Source organism: Suncus etruscus, chromosome 8 (genome assembly GCF_024139225.1).
Source record: "Suncus etruscus isolate mSunEtr1 chromosome 8, mSunEtr1.pri.cur, whole genome shotgun sequence".
NCBI classification, from domain to species: domain Eukaryota; kingdom Metazoa; phylum Chordata; class Mammalia; order Eulipotyphla; family Soricidae; genus Suncus; species Suncus etruscus.
This window is the reverse complement of record NC_064855.1, coordinates 70,628,666-70,649,675: the sequence shown is the minus strand read 5'-3', so window position 1 is coordinate 70,649,675 and position 21,010 is coordinate 70,628,666. Positions and strand designations below refer to the sequence as shown.

The following is a 21,010-nucleotide window of genomic DNA, read 5'->3' as shown; positions in this document are numbered from 1 at the left end:
AGAATATATAACCCAGTCTCAACCTAAAGACTTTGAGGAAAGGACCTGGGCTAAGCTTTAGTAGATAATTGAATGTAGTTTTACTCTTTGTATATGAAGAGAGGTTTTACCTGTGGGGATAAGAAGCTGAATCATATAAGTGTTGTCTGGCCTCAAATACTAAGAGATCTAACAAAAAAGATCTTTTTTTTTTTTTTTTTTTTTTTTTTTTGTTTTTTTTGGGCTCACACCCAGCGGTGCTCAGGGGTAACTCCTGCTGTCTGCTCAGAAATAGCTCCTGGCAGGCACAGGGGACCATATGGGGACACCGGGATTCGAACCAACCACCTTTGGTCCTGGGATCAGCTGCTTGCAAGGCATACGCCGCTGTGCTATCTCTCCGGGCCCTAACAAAGATCTTTTAAGGTAGTGTTAAAAAAAAGTTTGAATACTTTTTGTGTAAATAGAGGTTAAAATATCTTTCAGAGACTTTGGGCTATGAAAGGATTAACTTTGAACTGTTTAGGAAAAAAGAAGAAGCATATGAATTTGTTCGTAAAGGACTTCGTAATGATGTCAAGAGCCATGTCTGTATCCTTTTTGCTATAGTTCAATAGTTTGATTGATTTTATTTATGTGTTTTCCATTTACTAGGCTTTTCTCATTCAAGTCGAGACTTACTCTTTCAGCACACATATTGCTGCCTGGGTCCATGGTACCTGAGCACATATGACCCACACCTCTCCTTTTGAGTTGTGCACTTTCCTTCTTTCATGATAAATTTAATGTTCTGCCTTAGAAAGAAGCTTGTGTTCTCTCTTGAGCATGTTACTTATTATTCCTCTTTATTATCTTCTCCCTCCTCCCTCTTTTTTATCTTTTCCCTTTCCTCCTCAGTACCTTCAAATAATTTTTTTTACTTCTAACGCAAATACAGAACAAAACAAAAATCCTTTTTCAAACTACATAGAAGAGAGTGTTTAATGAACTCACATAATAGTCAATATTTTGTGGTATATCTTTTGTTCTAGTCTTTAGTTTTTTTTTTTGTTTTGGTTTTGTTTTTGGTTTTTGCCACTCCCAATGATGCTCAGGGATTACTCCTGTCTATTCCCTCAGAAATCACTCCTGGCTTGGGAGACCATTATGGGACGCAGGGGGATCCAACTGTGGTCTGGTCCTCAGTCAAGCCACAAGCAAGGCAAATGCCCTAACTGCTGCACCATCGCTCAGCCCCTAGTCTTTAGTTCTTGTTTTTTTTGTTTTTTGTTTTTTTTTGGTTTTTGGGCCACACCCAGCGGTGCTCAGGGGTTACTCCTGCTGTCTGCTCAGGAAATAGCTCCTGGCAGGCACAGGGGACCATATGGACACCGGGATTTGAACCAACCATCTTTGGTCCTGGATCGGCTGCTTGCAAGGCAAACGCTGCTGTGTATCTCTCCGGGCTGTGCTATCTCTCCGGGCCTGCCGTCAATATTTTTTAAGGATGAATTATTGAAATTGATTTTCATTTCTGTTTTGCCTTTTTATGTGTTCCTTTTTTTTTTTTACATGTTGCCCTTAGTATATCTTAGTTGTTGTTTTTTTTAACATTTAAATCATTGACAAGTATTGAGTATAAATAGGTCCTTTATGTTTTTATTACTTGTCTTAGGGTTCTCTCAAAATACTAAATACTTATTTTTTTTTATCCCCAGTGCTTATTCCAAAGTGAAGAGAAAGGGCATGTAAGTATGTTAGTTCTTTTCGTTTCAAGATATGTCAAGATTTTAATTTATAATAAATAAAAACCTTAATTTGGTGGTGCTCTTTACTATCACCAGTGATTTATATATATTTGTTTAGATTGAATTATAACTTGTTTAAAAAGATAATTGTAAGTTATAAATAATATAATTTCTTTACATAGTGGTGATTAATAAAATTGATATTGAGGGTGCTGAGGTAGGAAACTGAGAGAGGATAGAGAATGCGAAGGAATTTTTATGAAATAATTTTTTTTTCTTTTGGTTTTTATTTTTGGGTTACACCCAATGACACTCAGAGGGTTTATTCCTGGTTTTCCTGGCAGGTTTGGGGGAATCAAACCTGATTAAACCAGGGATCAAACTTGGGGTCATGCTGTATGCAAGAGGCACTCCGTACCTGTTGTGCTTTCCGCTCACACCTCATTAAAGAATTTTTCTAAGAATACTTTGAAAAAAAATTTTTTTTTTTTTGGGCCACACCCATTTGATATTCAGGGTGTTACTCTGGCTAAGGTGCCCAGAAATTGCCCCTGGCTTGGGGGGATCATATGGGATGCCGGGGGATTGAACTGCAGGTCCTTCCTTGGCTAGCGCTTGCAAGGCAGACACCTTACCTCTAGCGCCACCTCACCAGCCCCAAATTTTTTTTTCTTTTGGTCACACCCAGGAGCGCTCAGGGGTTACTCCTGGCTCTATGCTCAGAAATCCCTCCTGGAAAGACACAGGGGACCATATGGGATGCCAGGATTTGAACCACCGACCTTCTGCATGAAAGGCAAACACCTTACCTCCATGGTATCTCTCCGGCCCTTTTGAAAATTTTTTTTTTGTTTGGTTTTTGGGCCACACCCGGCGGTGCTCAGGGGTTACTCCTGGCTGTCTGCTCAGAAATAGCTCCTGGCAGGCACTGGGGACCATATGGGACACCGGGATTCGAACCAACCACCTTTGGTCCTGGATCGGCTGCTTGCAAGGCAAACACCGCTGTGCTATCTCTCCAGGCCCCCTTTGAAAATTTTTTATTTATATTTTGTTCTTGGGTAATACCTGACTGTGTTCAGTGTTTACTCATGGCTCTGCATTCAGGGATCACTCCTGGCAGGGCTGGGGTAGGGAGGAGACTATGTGGTGCCACGGATCTAACCCAGGTCAGCCATATGCAAGGCAAAAGCCTTATCTGCAGTACTCTCTCCAGCCCCTCTTTTTTTCTTATAAATACTTTTGAGGAGATTTCAAACATAAAAAGGTAGAGATAAAAAATATATTAAAAAATAATAAAAAAGAAAAAAAGAAGGAAGGTAGAGAGCCTAGAATAGGGAACTTTCAAGCACCCATCCTCCAACATAGCAATTTAATACTTTATTTATTTATTTATTTATTTATTTATTGGTTTTTGGGCCACACCCAGCATTGCTCAGGTGTTACTCCTGGCTGTCTGCTCAGAAATAGCTCCTAGGCACGGGGGACCATATGGGACACCGGGATTCAAACCAACCACCTTTGGTCCTGGATCGGCTGCTTGCAAGGCAAATGCCTCTGTGCTACCTCTCCGGGCCCAATTTAATACTTTTTAGTCGAGACTGATACTGTTTCCCCTTTACTCCAGTTGTGTTCTCTATCCTTCCTCTGACTTCAGATTATTATGAAGTAAATCTTAGACAAAATACCACTGCATTAAGGTAACACATTCTAGTAGCTGTGAATGTCTCCCATTTCCTTAACTTAATAGGTTGGCATGTATATGGACTTTTGCAGCGTTCTGATAAGAAGTATGATGAAGCTATTAAGTGTTACCGAAATGCCCTCAAATTAGATAAAGATAATCTGCAAATTTTGAGAGAGCTCTCACTGTTGCAGATTCAAATGAGAGACCTTGAAGGTTACCGAGTAAGTACTTTAACTGTAAAGGTACATATTTTTTAAATGTATGTAATTTTTTTTTGGGGGGGGGCCACACCCGGCGGTGCTCAGGGGTTACTCCTGGCTGTCTGCTCAGAAATAGCTCCTGGGGCCGGGCGGTGGCGCTGGAGGTAAGGTGCCTGCCTTGCCTGCGCTAGCCTAGGACGGACCGCGGTTCCCCGGCGTCCCATATGGTCCCCCAAAGCCAGGGGCAATTTCTGAGCTCTTAGCCAGGAGTAACCCTGAGCGTCACAGGGTGTGGCCCAAAAACAAAACAAAAACAAAACAGAAATAGCTCCTGGCAGGCACGGGGGACCATATGGGACACCGGGATTCGAACCAACCACCTTTGGTCCTGGATCGGCTGCTTGCAAGGCAAACACCACTGTGCTATCTCTCCGGGCCCAAATGTATGTAATTTTTTTTTTTTTTTTTTGTTTTTGGGCCACACCCTGTGACGCTCAGGGGTTACTCCTGGCTATGCGCTCAGAAGTTGCTCCTGGCTTCTTGGGGGACCATATGGGACGCCGGGGGATCGAACCGCGGCCCGTCCTAGGCTAGCGCAGGCAAGGCAGGCACCTTACCTCCAGCGCCACCGCCCGGCCCCAAATGTATGTAATTTAAAAGTTTGTGAATCAGAATGAGATTATAAGCCAACATCATGTAAACTTTATTTATTCTTGGCCACGTCCAATTGTGCTCAGAGATTACTTTTGTCTCTATGTTCAGGAATCACTCCTGGCAGAGGTTGGGGGCCATCTGTAGTGCTGGCAATCAAATTCTAGGTTGACCGTGGTCAAGAAAAGTTCCTTAATTGCTGTACTATTTCTTCAAGTTTGTGCAAGCAGCTTAGTTTCTTTTTTTATAACTAGTAGCAAAAATTATTTAGGACCTTCTCTAAAATCAATGATAGAATTGCATACTGATCAGTAGAAAATTATAATTGGTGCTTATTTCATCTTGTTTAAAAATGGGAATGTGGGGCCCGAGAGATAGCATGGAGATAGGATGTTTTCCTTGCATTCAGAAGGACGGTGGTTCGAATCTCAGCATCCCATATGGTCCCCTGAGCCTGCCAGGAGCAATTTTTGAGCATAGAACCAGGAGTAACCCTGAGTGCTGCCGTATGTAACCCAAAAAACCAAAACCAAAAAAACAAAACAAAACAAAAAACCAATGTGGGGCTAGAGAGATAGCATAGAGGTAGGGCATTTGCTTTGCGTGCAGAAGGATGGTGGTTCAGATCCTGGCATCCCATATGGTCCTTCGAGCCTGCCAGGAGTGATTTCTGAGCACAGGGCCAGGAGGAACCTCTGAGTGTTTCTGGGTATGACCCAAAAAACAAACAAACAAAATGTGTGTGGAGACTTTTTCTTTTTGTTCAGAAGAAGCCATCTTGATACTTTCAGGATAGTCATCATAGTTCTGATGATGATTCACTTAGTGCCATTAATGTATACTTGTTTTTGCAGGGGTCTTCAAACTACGGCCCCCGGGCCCACATATTGTATTTGTTCCTGTTTTGTTTCTTCACTTCAAAATAAGATATATGCAGTGTTGCATAGGGGAATTTGTTCATAGTTTTTTATTTTCATCTATAGTCCAGAGTCCTTCAACGGTCTGAGGGACAGTGAACTGGCCTCTCTGTTTAAAAGAGTTCGAGGACCACTGTTTAGAGGGGACAGCAATATTTCCTGTCTAATGCTTGAATAATTCCCTAGGCAGGGTGTAATCTGTGTCTGGGACCAATTGTAACAATGTTATTTGTCATTTCATCTGATTTGTAAATGACATAATTGGGTGTACCAAAACTAGTTTAGTTTCAGTGAAGTTACTCAAAGAAATCATATATTATAATGGTGAATTTTTTTCAAGGCAATCTAAAAGCAGTGTCCCCAAAGAACATCTTTTTCCATAACATTTTTACAGTTGAAACATTTACAGGGTATTCAAGAACTTGTAATAGTTTAGACAAGGAGTCTTAAAATATTATGAAAGGGAAATTATATATATTAAATTATTTTTTCTTTTTTTTTTTCTTTTTTGGTTTTTTAGGGCCATACCCCGGGATAATGCTCAGGGGTTACTCCTGGCGTTATGCGCTCAGAAGTCCCATCCTGGATTGGGGGAGCAGATGGGACGCCGGGGGATCGAAACCATGGCCTGTCCTAGGCGTAGCGCTTGGAAGTGCAGACACCTTACCTCTAGCGCCACCTACACGCCGGGCCCCTCAATTAAATTTTCTTAAAGCTGATGACATAAATATTTTAGAGGAAAGTTGATAGGAATAACAAGTTTAGAAAGTAAAAGCTTAAGACCTTTTTTTTCTTTTTAGGAAACAAGATATCAACTTCTTCAGTTACGCCCAACACAACGTGCCTTTCTGGATTGGATATGCTATTGCATACCATCTGCTGAAGGATTATGATATGGCATTAAGCTACTGGAAGAATTTAGACAAACTCAGCAAGTACAGATCTCATTTAACTTTTTTCTCTACATTCACAAAAATTAGTTGATTCCCACTGTTGTACCTTTTCCACATAAGAACTGAATAAAGTCTTTGAGATCTTTTGGGAAATTTTAAAAACGGTGAAATAATTGGGAAATTTTTAGTTTTATCAGCTTTTTTTTTTTTTTTTGGGTTTTTGGTTTTTGGGTCATACCCAGCTGTGCTCAGGGGGTTACACCAGCTCTATGCCTCAGAGAAATCGCTCCTGGCAGGCTCAGGGGACCAATGGGATGTCGGGATTCGAATTCAACCGAACCCCTTCTGCATGCAAGGCAAACGCTTTACCTCCATGCCTATCTCTCCAGCCCTGTTTTATCAGTTTTTTTTTTAATATTTTGGATGGTGAGGAGTTTACCTTGGTGTTTATGCAAAGTTTATGACTTTATTCTGTATTTGATAGTTGTTTAATCTTATTTTCTACTTGAGTCAATTTTAGAATTGAATTATTCTACTTAGGAAGTAGTCTGTTTTACCCCTAGTATACTGCTTTTCTATAATCTGCTCATTGTGAGCTTTTGGGTCTGGTAATGTGTTTTTTTTTTTTCTCTTGATTTTAGTAGTCTTTCTTTTTTTCATTTGCCTTTATTATTTTTTGTTTGCTTGTTTGTTTGTTTTGATGGGGCACACCTGGCTGATCCTTTGCTCAGGTATCACTCCTGGTCAGCATGGAGGTGTGGGGTGCCAGGGATTAAACCTGGTTTGGTTGCATGCAAGGTATGTAAGTACTCTATCTGGTGATACTGTTGCTCCAGTTTCTTGGTGATTCTTAACTAAAAGGTTTATAATTTTTATTTGTAGAGAACTAACTTATGATTTTGTTGATTCCTTTTCGTTTTTTGATTTTGGAACCACCACCAGCAATGCTCAAGTGGTTACTCCTGGCTCTACACCCAGGAATTACTCCTAGTGGTGCTTGGGAAACTATACGATGCTGTGTGGATAGAATGCAGGTCCAGCTGTGTGCAAGGCAAGTGCCTTGCCCACTTTATTATCTCTCCAGTCCACAGAATTTTGTTAATTTTCTTTGATTGTGTGTGTTGGCCAGGTAGTATACATCTTTGCCATAGCTCACTTCTTGCTTGTGAAGAGTATTATGGTCAACAGGAATTGAGATCTGGGGACTACCTGGTGTGTGGGCATTTCAAAACCTCCATGAACATTTTTTCTACATTTATCCTTTTTATTCTTATAGTATTATCTTTATTTAAGCACCATGGTTACAAACATGTTTGTAGTTGGATTTCAGTCATAAAAAAAGAACACCTCCCTCAACCAGTGCAAACCTTCTTACCCCAATAACCCCCATATCCCTCCTCCCCAACCCTGCCTGTCGTTCAAGATCTAATTTCACTCACTACCATTGTCATGATAGATATTAATTAGTTATTTTTTCTGACTGCCCTCACTACTCTTTATGGCTTCATATCATGGTCAGTTCTTCCAGCCCTCATCTCTCTTTTATCTCTGTGCATTATTACAATATTGTCTTTCCTTTTTCTTGGAGTTTTTTTTTTTTTTTGGTTTTTGGTTTTTGGGTCCACACCCAGTGGCACTTCGGGTTACTCCTGGCTCTGCACTCAGAAATCATTCATGGCAGACCAGGGGGACCTTATGGGACGCCCAGATTCGAACCCACTTTCTGTCCCGGATTGGCTGCGAGCAAGGGCAAATGCCCCTATTGCTATGCTATCTCTCCAGCCCCCCTTTATTTTTCTTAAATCCCACAGATGAGTGAGGACTATTCTGTGTCTCTCTTCCTCTGACTTATTTCACTGAGCATAATAGTTTCCATGTTTATCCATGTAAAGGAACATTTCATGACTTTATTTTTCCTAATAGCTGCATAGTATTGCATTGTGTATATGTACCACAATTTTTAGCCACTCATCTTTTGTCAACATCTGGGTTGTTTTCAGATTCTGGCTATTGTAAATAGTGCTGCAATGAACATAGGCATACAGAGAGCAATTTTATATATATTTTTTGTGTTCTTTTTTTTTTTTTTTTTTGGTTTTGGGCCACACCCAGCGGTGCTCAGGGGTTACTCCTGGCTGTCTGCTCAGAAATAGCTCCCTGGCAGGCATGGGGGGACCATATGGGACACCGGGATTCGAAACAAACCACCTTTGGTCCTGGATCGGCTGCTTGCAAGGCAAACACTGCTGTGCTGTCTCCGGGCCCATATTTTGGTGTACTTAGGGTGTATCTCTAGGAGTGTCTACCTTTATCTTTTTATTTTTAGTTTTTTTGCTTTTTGGGGGGGCCACACCCAGTGATGCTCTGGGTTGTTTCTGGTTATGCGCTCAGAAATTGTTCCTGGCTTGGGGGCACCATATGGGATGCCAGGGGATTGAACCGTGGTCCATCTTAGGTTAGCCCGGCGTGCAAGGGCAAATGCCCTATCTGCTTGTACTACTGCTCCGGCCCCTACCTTTATTTTTTGGTTAGGACTGGGGCAAGAGCCCAATGTGCAAAACCCACATGCTTTACATTCAGGGTCCCTAACATTTTGTCACTGGCACTCTATGGTCTCTCCCAGGTACCCTAGTCAAGAGTATCCATTGATCATTGGCCAGTGTGGCTCCCAGAACTAAAAACAAGATAAAAAAGATATGGTATTACCATTCCTCATTGCTTAAGCATTGTAAAGATAAAACAATGCTTGTGAGTTGTTTTGGACAGACATCTTTTGCCCACTTCTCCCTCCCGGTTTTCTTAAAGCCTTTTATTCTGGGTAAGCTCTGGATTGATTTTGTATGTGGGTTCATGCTTTGTATATGGGTCCATCGGAATCATATGTCATAGTACTTTGAGAATGAAACTGGAAAAATTTCTAGCATGGTGCAGTTGAACTGCTCTGGAAATAGAACAATATAAGCTTTTATTTTTAATTTTTTTGGGAGGCCACATCTGGCAGTGTTCAGGGGTTACTCCTGGCTCTACATTCAGAAATTGCTCCTGGCAGGCTCAGGGGACCATATGGATGCTGGGTTTCGAACCACTGTCCATCCTGGATTGGCTGTGTGCAAGGCAAACACCTACTTCTGTGCTATCTCTGGCCCCAAGCTTATTTTTGATGTCCAGTGTGTTGTAACTAGAGAAGAATAAAACTTGTGTCAAAAAAAAACTTATAAATTTACAGGTTTTTCCAACATCCCACTGATTTTTTTTCTTCAAGTAAATGCTCTCCCATATGTGATGCCCTGGTATTGGTCTCTGGTAAGGGGTAGGAATGGGGAAATCTGGAAATGTCTTTGTAATTATACAAATGCTCTTTTTTCCATAGGTTCCTCCCAATAAGATAGACTATGAATATAGTGAACTCATTTTATACCAGAATCAGGTGATGAGAGAGGCAGATCTATTTCAGGAATCTTTGGAACATACAGAAACATATGAAAAAACAAATATGTGATAAACTTTTGGTAGAAGAAATTAAAGGTAAGTTGACATGCCTTTTTAATGGCCTGAAAAGAACAAAAATGATTTTATTCTATTTTAACATTTCAATAGCACAAGTATGAGCCAGAAATATAGTACAAGGGATAAGACACTTGTCCATGTTTATTCCCTTGCACTGCATTTGGTCCCCTGAGCAATGCCAGGAATCATCTCTGAGCAGAGTCAGGAGTAAATCCAGAGGACAGCCAGGTATGGTCTCACTTCACATCCAAAAGAAGCTTTCTATGTATCAAATAATATTATAAATGCTTTTCTGTTAATACATTATTAATTTACTTCTGATAATTTTTTAAATTATAATAAGATTTATGAATTATAATCTTAATACATTATCCATTAATAGAGAGGTTAAGTGACTTGCCAAAGTCAGACAGCTAAGTAGTTTGGGTAGGGCTGGCTTGGCTGAGTTTGAGTTCAAGGTTTTTGACTCTGATTACTATTTTTTTTGTTTTGTTTTGTTTTTGTTTTTTTGGTTTTTGGGGCCACACCCTGTGACGCTCAGGGGTTACTCCTGGCCTATGCGCTCAGAAGTTGCTCCTGGCTTCTTGGGGGACCATATGGGATGCCGGGGGATCGAACCGCGGTCCATCCTAGGCTAGCGCAGGCAAGGCAGGCACCTTACCTCCAGCGCCACCGCCCCGCCCGGCCCCATGATTACTATTTTTTAAATCAGTATGCTGCATTGCTTTCATATTTTCTACCTCCATTTGCCCCCTTCCATGTATAGTTATAGATTCATTTCCATGTATAGTTAAAAACAGAATATTCAGTGGTGATGCCAGGTCATGTATATTTTTTGGGGGGGGCACACCCAGTGATGATCATGGGATACTCCTGGACACTATGCTCAGTGGTCATTTCTGGCAGTGGTTGGTGGAACCATAGAGGATGTCAGGGATCAAACCCCAGTTGGCCATGTGCAAGTCAAATGTTCCTCCCCCACTGTACTATTGCTTCGCCCCTGGCCAAATATTTTGTTTCGAACTAAATACGAAGGCAGATTATAATTGTTGAAATATTTATCAAAAAGTATCAAGTCAATTTTGTATTCTTTTTTTTTTCCTTTTTTTTTAATTTTAATTATGAAAGTTAAAAGTAGATGAAAATAATGATAAATAGCCAAAGAATTAGCAAAAGCATCAGATGGACTTTTTTTTTTTTTGTAATGGTTTTTATTTATTTTTTTTTATTTTTTTCAAACAGAAAAAGCCCATTTTAATCACACATATACATTTATAGGACTTTAAAACAAAAATTGTAATATAAAAATAAAAAAAACAAAACCCCACAACAAAAAAAAAATTGCATTTACTTGTAAACTGCTTAACAGCTGGTGGGTTGGCTGACAAAGGCTGCCCAAAAAAAGCAAAAGCAGATATAATGAGGTACATTTTCAATGAATAACCACCACAGATCATGTGAAACTGCTCTAGCAGCCCAGTCACCTGTTCCCCAATCTCGCCTCCTTAGAGACAAACCAGGGCAGTCCTCCCATGAATTGAGGGCTCCAGCTTATATCGATAAGCACCTCAAAGAATAGACAAACAAACAAACCAAAAAAAAAAAACAAAAAAACAAAACAAAAACTAAAACAAACAAACAAAAATCACGCCATGGTCTTGAATTAAGAAACATGGTTATAGCACATAACGAAAGAGAAGAAAGGAAGAAAGAAAAAAAAAAATATAATTGGGGACAACACTTTTCAATAATCACACCCAAACAGAAAAATCGACCAAAATAGATAAATAAGTCAAAAATAATAATAAACAATAATAAATAAAGGTAATATATATATTTATATAAAAAATAACCAAGATTTTGTGCTTTTTGTATTTGTTTTTTCCCTCCTGCCCTGGCACAAGTAAATATTGGGGGTCATTCGAAAAGGAATTCACTTGGCCTAAGAGATATGGGGTTTCTCTGTCCTTGGAGCATACTGTCATGGGGATCAACTCTAGACTTTGCTCATGATCAGGATCCTTTACTTTCCCGATGGTGTTTTTTTTTTTTTTTTTTTTTTTTGGTGTGTGGAAGACTTCTGCTCTATGTTTATAGAGGTCTCAGTATCTGCACAGATAGTAAGGTGGGACTTATGATGAAGTCAGTCTTTGTGGTTCTAGAGTTCTGTTACCTCAGTGTCATTTTAATTCATCTTCTGTGGTTGGTGATCTTGGTCTTTGCACTGAACCTAGGATGGCACCTAGGATAGCGTCTTTCTTTGTGATTCCAAAAGCCCCATTCCGTTACAATTGTCTCTGCCGGACCTTTGGGACTGGGGATCATGATTATTGTGCAGGTCATAGTTCAAGCCCTAAACTAGGGCTTTTTTATTGGTCCCAAGATGTATACAGTCTGGTCGTGGTTCTTGCAGCCAGTTATCTGCAAATCCCGATCTTGGTTTTTGGACTTACCAAAGGGTGCCAAGACTTCTGGTTTTGTCTTGTCGTTAGTTGGTAAGGTAGGCTAATCTGCTCTAAGGTCAAGATGTTCGAATTTTCCTCGTTGTCAGGATGACATGTTAGAGCTGGGCCTTGTTGTTAGTCCCGCCATATCAAGGCTCTGTCCCGGATAAAGTTTGTTTCCTGCAGCTGTTGTGAAGAGCTGTGCTGTTCTATGTCGGGGATCAGGGTTCAAGGCTGAATGAATGGTATCTAATCACCTGAGGTCTAAGTTGATTCCACATGACATATTTTCAAGGCAGGAGATATCCCCATATTGTAAACAACTATGAGTTCCTATCTCTAGTAGATAGGAGCTCTCTTTTTTTTTTTTTTATATGTAAGATTTCCCCTTTACTTAGTGTGCCTTTGCAGGGGGAAGTGGTGCTACATTATAATGTCTGTATATTTGTGGGTGGATTGATGGGATAACCGAAACAGGTCACATACCCAAAAACGAGGGGGAAAAAAAAAAAAAAGGGAATTAAAAAAGTATGTGCTCACCAATATATATGTAGGACAATCATTTAAAAAAGATAAATAAATAAATTAAAAACAAAACAAAACAAAAACAAAAAACAAAACAAAAAAAAAGAAAAAAGAAAATAAATAAATAAATAAATAAAAATAAAATAAGTTAGCGAAGTTTTTAAGGAACCAAAGTGGTGCAGAGGACTACCTTATATTTGGGGGAGAGCAGGTAAAGAGGTGGTGTATTACAGGTTTTATGCCTATGTTGGAAGTACAGTTTTTCCCATTGTCTTTTGGGTTTTTCTTGTGGTGTGTGGGTTCCCAGGCATCTTCCTAACACATCCCCTGACCTTCTTCAGATTATTAAAAATTTGCGGCAGGGAGGTCTTGGAAGAGTTCTTGCATTGGGGATACTTTTGGACCTAGGCCCAGTTTCAAGGAACAGTCTGTGTTAGGGAGAGTTAGTAGGGAGGGCCTCGCAGCATGAGTCCACAAGGGAGTTGGCTATCTTTTCTTTCAGGAGACGAGGTTTGGGTTTATCTGGGTGTCCCCTCGCCTGGGTGCAGGGTACTGGTTCGTTGGGTAGGAGGTCGATCTTGATGCCTAATAGAATAAGGAACTGAGGGTGAAGAGTTTTAATATGGTGGGAGATCTGGATGGGATTGAGGGTGTGAAGGGATAGTTGGATTTCTGGAGGGGAGAAAGGCGAAGGTATATGGGAGGGGTATGAAGGAGAGAAAAGAGAAAATACCTTAGAGAGAAAAGGGGAAGAGAAAGGGAAAAAAGTAATGAGCAGAATAGAGAAAAAAAAAGTAGTGAGAAGAGAGGAGAGAATAGCAAAGGAATGCTGGTTTGATTAAAAGTGTTCAAAGAATAGAGCCTGTGGTTTAAGTCTGTACGTCTCAGGTACTGCTTCGATGATCTGAATGATCACGTGCTTCAATTCCTAAATGGAGGTATTACCTAGAGATAAAGTGTATGTTTAAAGAGTTTTCTCGTGGCCATCTCGTAGTGCATGCAAGGTATGGTATCCCGTGTGGTATCCCGAGTTGCCACCTTAGTTTGTCCGCCCTTTGTATCCAAGGGCGCCAATTTTGCATTCTTTCTTTTTTTGTTCTATTTCCATTTTATTGGTTAGGAATCTCTACAGTATTAGAGACTTAACCTGAGCCTTCCACATGCAAAGTCTGTGCTCAGCCCTTTGAGCTATCTCTTTGGCTTCCAAGTACATTAATTTTGGTTTTTGTTTTTGTGCCACACCTGGATGTGCTTAGTCAGGGCTTACCGGTTAATTCCTGGCAGGGACTTGGGGAATCCTATGTGTTGCTGAGGATTGAACTGGGGTTTGCTATGTGCAAAGTAAGCATCTTACCCACTGTACTATCTGTCTCTCTGGCCTTCAAGTACTTTAGTTTTTTGTGAAACTTTTCTCATTGGTTACCTATTCCCTGAACATACTGTTTGGACTAGATTGTTCAGTTGGACTAAATTTTCCAATTAATATAATAGTTTAAAAAGTTTTAAGTTTCATATAGATGTAAGACTTCTTTTCTTTTTGTTTTTAAACTTTTGGCCCATACCCGGTGACACTCAGGGGTTGTTACTCCTGACTATGCGCTCAGAAATCGCTCCTGCTTGGGGGACCATATGGGATGCTGGGGATCAAACCGCAATCTGTCCTAAGCTAGCGAGTGCAAGGCAGACACCTTACCACTTGCTCCACGGCTCCGGCCTCAAGATGCTAGACTTCTAAATCATAAAAAAACCAAAACAATAGATAATACTCTTCCTATGTTTGAGAGTATGGAAAAATTTTTTTTTTGGAGGGCGCACATCCAGCTGTGTTTAGGGTTTATTCCTGGTACTGTGCTCTGGATACCAAGATTCAAATAAGTGGACTGCATGATAGGCAACCCCTTTGTTTGTTTGTTTGTTTTTGTTTTTGTCTGTTTGTTTGGGTCCCTTGAACCTATCTTGGCTTCATACAAAACAATTATACTAGGCAGCATACTTGGCAAGCTGCTGTTGCTGCCTCAGGTTTTTGGGCCACATCTGGCAGCTATCAGGGGTTACTTCTGGCTCTGTGCTCAGAAATCACTTCTGGCAGGCTGGGGACCTTATGAGATGCCAGGAATTGTAAGGCAAATGCCCTATTGCTGTAGGCAAGCCTCTTAATCCTTGTATTATGTATCTAAACTTAAACTTTTTATTTTGGATTTTGGGTCACATCTAGCGGTTACTCCTGGCTCTGCGCTCAGAAATCATTTCTGGCAGGCTTGGGGGACCTTATGGGATGCCAAGAATTGAACCCGGTTCTGTCCTGGATCAGCTGTGTGTAAGGCAAATGTCCTACTGCTGCAGGCAAGCTTCTCAATCCTTGGATTATCTATCCAATCTTAAACTTTTGTTTTTGTTTTTGGTTTTTGGTTCACACCCAGCAGTGCTCAGGGATTACTCCTGGGTGTGCACTCAAAAATTGCCCCTGGCAGGCTTGGGGATGCTGGAATTGAACCAAGGGGGGATTGGAATAGAGGAACTGGATTCCCATCTGCTCACTGAGCCATGGGCACTGCAGGCAGCTTGTACTTACAGAACTTCTACAAAGGACATTGGTGGGGGTCTTCATAATGACTCCCCATACAGGTCTGGTGTGTCCCAGACCAAGGGCTGTGTCTTGGGAGGGAACAGGTGGGCCTCAAGAGACCTGGTCCTAAATTTGGGGGCCCAGGATCTGATGCAGGGCTTTTTTATGGATAGGGCAGGGGCTCTTTGTGGGGCTGCTGATTGGCTTGGTGGATGATCCAATACAGTTCTTGTAGGTTATCTAATGGATCCAAAACACTGCTTCTTACAGGTCTTTAAGATGTCCTTGATTTTGAGCCTCTGCATGATGACTTTGGCAATTTTGTGATTCTTCCTCCCTTGCTGGTGGCCCAGAAGTTCCCACACTTGAATGAAGCGCCTTGGTCCAGGACTGAAGATTCAGGCCTGATGGCCTTTGGGAAAGGCTGCTTCCTCCTCATCTTTCTGAGCATGCCCAGAAATTTCAGCAAATTTCACTCTCTGTCACCTTCAGCATCTCAGAGTACTCAGTAGGTCCAAGTCTTCTTTGTGCCTGCTGGGTTCAGGTCAAGGGTCCTTGTGAGTGGAGAAAGGCTTTCTCTCTTCTTTCAGCAGCACTCACCCATATTTGGTTCTTTAAAGAGAGCAAGAAATGAGTGAAAGTGAATGTAAACAAACGATAAGACTTTGTTATAAACAAAGCTTATTTCTGAAGGCAAGCTATAAATTTGTGTTTAATTATGTACAGTCTATAACATGCCCTATAAGGAAGCAGATATGCTTCATTCTCTTCTATTATACTAATAATGCTTAGTGAATCTCAGGTTAGAAAGGTACTTAATGTTAAAGTAAAATGAATGTGATTTTTAAACTTCATTGCAGGGAAATGTTATTGAAATTGGGAAGACATAAAGAAGCCAGTGAAGTATTCAAGAACTTGATTGATCGGAATGCAGAAAATTGGTGTTATTATGAAGGCCTGGAAAAAGCTCTGCAACTTGGTATGTAATCTTTTCCTCTATTATTTTCTCGTAACTAATATTTGAACTGTAATGTGAAGTTGTAATCTTTTCCTCTATTATTTCCTCTTAACTAGTGTTTGAACTATAATAAATGTAAAGTTGTAATAAAAATTGGAAATTTTTCTATTATTAAAACTTATTCTACATTTATGAAAATTACTGGTGAATATGGAAGTTGAAATGAATTTTTGACTTCATTTTTTTTTTACTTCATTTTTTTATTTTACAAAAAACTTTTTACTTGGTAATTATTTTTGGTTCCTTGATTATTTAGAGGTTAATGTTAAAGAGAAAGGGAAGAAGATGAGGATTTGCTTCTGGAAAATTTATAATATTTAATATTCTAATTAAGTCACTTTATTTTATTGGTATTTGGGCCACACAGTTGGTGCTTGGAGGCTACTCTTGGTGCCCTTAGGTTGTTCCCAATAGTGTTTGGGGATCATGTGCTAGGCTTCCTACCGAAAAATCACAAATAGCAGCTATTTGAATATTTTTTTTTTATTTGGTTTCTGGGCCACACCCAGTAACGCTCAGGGGTTTACTCCTGGCTATGTGCTCAGAAGTTGCTCCTGGCTTGGGGGACCATATGGGACACCGGGAGATCGAACCGCGGTCCGTCCAAGGTTAGCGCAGGCAAGGCAGGCACCTTACCTTTAGCGCCACCGCCCGGCCCCTTGAATATTTTCTTTATCCCTTATTTAATAGCTGTAAAGAGAAGTCTGAGGACTGGCAATTTTTTTTTTTTTTGCTTTTTTGTTTTTTGAGCCATACGTGGCAATAAACGGGATACTCCTATATCCAGGATGCCTGGGAAACAAACCTGGGTTTGCCATGTGTAAGGCAAACACCCTACCCTCTGTGCTATCACTCTGGCCCAGCTTATTCTTAATTCCTGAATACTGTGCATTCAGAAATTACACCCTCTCAGTGCTTAGGGAACCATATGGGATGCTGGGGATGGAACCTGGGTTGGCCGTGTGTAAGGCATGTACCCTACCTGCTGTACTATCTGTCCGACTCCATGAAGATTTCTTTTTTTTTTTTCTTTTCTTTTTTTTTTTTTTTTTTGGTTTTTTTTTTTTTGGGGGGGGGGCCCACACCCGGCGGCGCTCAGGGCTTACTCCTGGCTATCTGCTCAGAAATAGCTCCTGGCAGGCATGGGGACCATATGGGACATTGGGATTCGAACCAGCCACCTTAGGTCCTGGATCGGCTGCTTGCAAGGCAAACACTGCTGTGCTATCTCTCCGGGCCCCCATGAAGATTTCTTAAAAAGTGGTGTAAAAGGGGGGCCAGAGAGTAGCACCAGCAGTAAGGCATTTGCCTTGCATGCGGCCAACCTGGGATGGACCCAGTTCGATTCCTAACATACCATATGGTCCTTCAAGCTTGCCAGGAATGATTTCTGAACAGAGCCAGGAGTAACCCCTAAGCATCACCGGGTGTGGCTCCCAAACCAATCAATCAGTCAATAAACCTTAAAAAAAAAGTGGAGTACAAACTGAGCACCACCAGGTATAATCCCCATTTGCTTTGCACAACTTATTACTACTATGGAGGCCCCCTACTCCTCTACTCCCCCTAAGACAATAAGGTTTGATGCTCTCAACTACTACACATAGAATTGAGGCAAATAAAGTTTACTAAATTTATAAAGTAGACTAGCAACAGCATATATTTTGTTCTCTCTCTCCTTTCGGGGGAGGTGTTTTTGGGCCATATCCCATGGCACTCGGGGTTACTCCTGGCTCTGTGTTCAGAAGGCTCAGGGAACCCGATAGAATGCCTGGGAAACAAACCTGTGTTTACTGTGTGCAAGGCAAACACCCTACCCCCTGTGCTATCACTATGGCCCAACATACAGTTTATTTTTAATGTTAAGGTTAAGTTGTATAGAGCAAATCTATGTAGAGTATTCCAAAATTCCCTGATATTTTATAATTAAATATTGATAGGATGGAGCAGTTAACATATTAAAGTCTTATTTATTCATGAAAAAAAATATATATAGGTAACTACAACACAATGGTGTTAAAATACAGAATTTTTAAATTAAAAAAGTAGGTAGCAGTATTAAATTATCAGTTATGAAAACGTTTATATCTTAGTTATTTTATAAATTCAAGTTTTGTTTATATTTCAAATATATTTAAAATTGTATTTATATTTTGGGGGATACTGGGCAGTGGTCCAGGATTATTCTTGGCTCTTCACTCAGAAATCACTCCTGGGGACTCTGGGGAACCAAATGACATGGCAGGGATCAAGCCTGAGTCAGCTGCCTGCGAGATAAACATCCTACCCCTCTACTCTGTCCCATAAAATTTAAAATGTTTTTGGTGTTGCAAATGGTAGGGCATTTGCCTTGCACTCACAAATTTTTTGTTTTGTTTTTGGGCCACACTTAATCTGGTGACCATTCCAAGTTCCATCTCCAGCATCCTATACTCAACTGTGCCTTAGGGCTACAACTTGATGCTAAGGGGTTGCTCCAATGCTCAAGGATTAAGGTGGTGCTCCCTTTGATGTGTTGTGCACACCATCCAACCTTTGAATTAATTTCCTGTCCCCTTCTTAAATAGTTTCTAGGTGAGTTGGATTTTATGCTTACAATCCATAAAATAACTTTCTAGAGTTTATACTTAGAATAATGTAAACAGCGTCACAGTATGAAAGAGAAGGAAATCTACATAGCTGCGAAAAGAGTACAAGTTCTTATTATATATTTATTTTAAAGTATATTGTATTATATGAAGAAAAGGTGGGATTTACTGGAGATTAGTCATTAAAACTCTGAATGCTCAGCCCACTGTAGGATTAGAAGACACTTTTCTGGGAATTATTCTTCTCCCCAGTGTTATTTCCAGAAGCTAATAATTGCAGTTTTCACATAATATAACAAAACTACCAGTGTGAACATTGTATTTCTTCATACCTATCTCCTGCCCACATAAGATGTGAAACAGCTACATTTATTTATTTATTTATTTTTGATTTTGGGTCACACCCGGCAGCTCAGGGATTACTTCTGGCTCTATGCTCAGAAATCGCTCCTGGCAGACTCGGGACCTTATGGGATGCCGGGATTCAAACCAATCTTCTGCATGAAAGGCAAATGCCTTACCTCCATGCTATCTCTCCAGCCCCGAAACAGCTACATTGAAAGATAAAATAGAGACAGAGCAAGGAATAAGATCCTACTAGCAGCAGATGTGTAGGAAATGATTATGCAGTCTATAAAGGGAAGAGGAAACAGTGTGGTACTTTGATTTGGGGGAATAGAGCTGAAAACATGTCATAAAGGTAACAACACACACAAACACATACATACAATTATAGTTAAGAACACAGGGAGTTTAAATCTCTATGTCCATAAATTGATACCAAAAAAAATAGTTTCTAAGAAAATGGAAATGACTAGAATGATAGCAGTGTGGTAGGACATGTGCCCTTGCACCTAGTCAAATCGGGTTCAATCCATTCCTGAGCCATATTAGGAGTGATTCCTGAGTACTGAGACAAGAGTAACTCCTGAGCATCGAAGGGTGTGGTCTCAAAACAAAAACAAACAACAAAAAAGAAAATAGAAACACTGACTAGAATTAGTAGAGCTTTGAAAAGAAAGAATAATCTTGCCCTGACTCATTGATGCCTGATGCAAACTGTTGGTGGCTCACATTGGATGTCATATTGGACAAACTACCAAAATAAATGATAATTGTTGCCAAAGTTTATTATTATAGTTTGGTGTGGCACCGTCTGAACAGAGCATTATTAATGAAGGTGTCAGATGACAGGAACACAAATGGCAACACCTGAGACAGTATGTTAGGGTTGGAAACATGAGATAACTTTTTTTTTTAACATAGTATTACATGTAGCTATGAATACAGGTATTTAAATAGTTTACTCAAGTAAATGTAATATGTTCCATAGGCCAGGATCCATGCTCACTATAAATGTGTTGTTGATTATAAAACTAATTGAATTACTTTATTGTTTTAGGTTTCTTAGGACCTTTCCTCCCCTATGGTAAGTTCTGGAGCTCCAACTTGTGACTTCAAATAGGGTATTGAAATTGTATTATTTGTTTTAATGTTAATTGGACCTTTTAATAAGATTTGTTGTATCTGGGGTACTAGAGTTTATTTTTACTACACTGAATGCTTGTCATTCTTTAAAATTAGGTATGATTATGAGAACTGTTAAAAAATATGTATAGGGGCCGGCGAGGTGGCGCTAGAGGTAAGGTGTCTGCCTTGCAAGTGCTAGCCAAGGAAGGACCGCGGTTCAATCCCCCGTTGTCCCATATGGTCCCCCTAAGCCAGGGGCGATTTCTGAGCGCTTAGCCAGGAGTAACCCCTGAGCATCAAACGGGTGTGGCCCGAAAAACCAAAAAATAAAAAATGTATTAGTGTTTGTATAAGTTTTAGTATTAAGGGCCCTTGATATTTCTTGAAGTCTCCAAATCCAAATGACCAGAATGTGAAAGTTTTCACATATCCTTGTTTTTAAATCTAGCCACATTGGAGCTCCAAAACATATTGTTGGGGGAAGGAAAGAGTCTAAACAAAATCAAACTTTATCTTTAAAGTGATGTGTTTACTTGATTGTTACTGCCAAGGATTATTCTTAAAATAATTTATCTTTTAGTGATCTGAATTACTTAAAATGATAAAGTTTCAAAACAGATGGTTTGCCTTTCTTAAACTTTTGCGTAATGTTTTTTTAGAGTAATTAAATAGTTTCAGGTCCTAATCTGCAAATTATTATTGCAAGCTAACTTACAGTTTATATATAAATTCTTTATTTTATTTTATTTTTAATTTTTTTTAATTTTTTTAATTTTCCTTTTGTTTTTTTGGTTTTTGGGCCACACCTGGGTTACTCCTGGTTATCTGCTCTGAAATA

The 21,010-nt window shown here is 40.0% G+C and overlaps 1 protein-coding gene across 1 annotated transcript in view; it reads left to right on the top strand.

Moving 5' to 3' along the window:
- The first annotated feature begins 477 nt into the window (after window positions 1-477).
- The window catches only part of NAA16 (N-alpha-acetyltransferase 16, NatA auxiliary subunit), a 64,928-nt gene continuing 44,395 nt past the window's right edge, over window positions 478-21,010 (top strand). Inside the window, 10 exon segments of the mRNA XM_049778894.1 lie at window positions 478-505; window positions 508-570; window positions 3,457-3,614; window positions 5,962-6,006; window positions 6,008-6,059; window positions 6,062-6,096; window positions 9,425-9,538; window positions 9,540-9,583; window positions 15,957-16,075; window positions 20,105-20,131. Coding sequence (XP_049634851.1) covers window positions 478-505; window positions 508-570; window positions 3,457-3,614; window positions 5,962-6,006; window positions 6,008-6,059; window positions 6,062-6,096; window positions 9,425-9,538; window positions 9,540-9,583; window positions 15,957-16,075; window positions 20,105-20,131 — 685 coding nt within the window.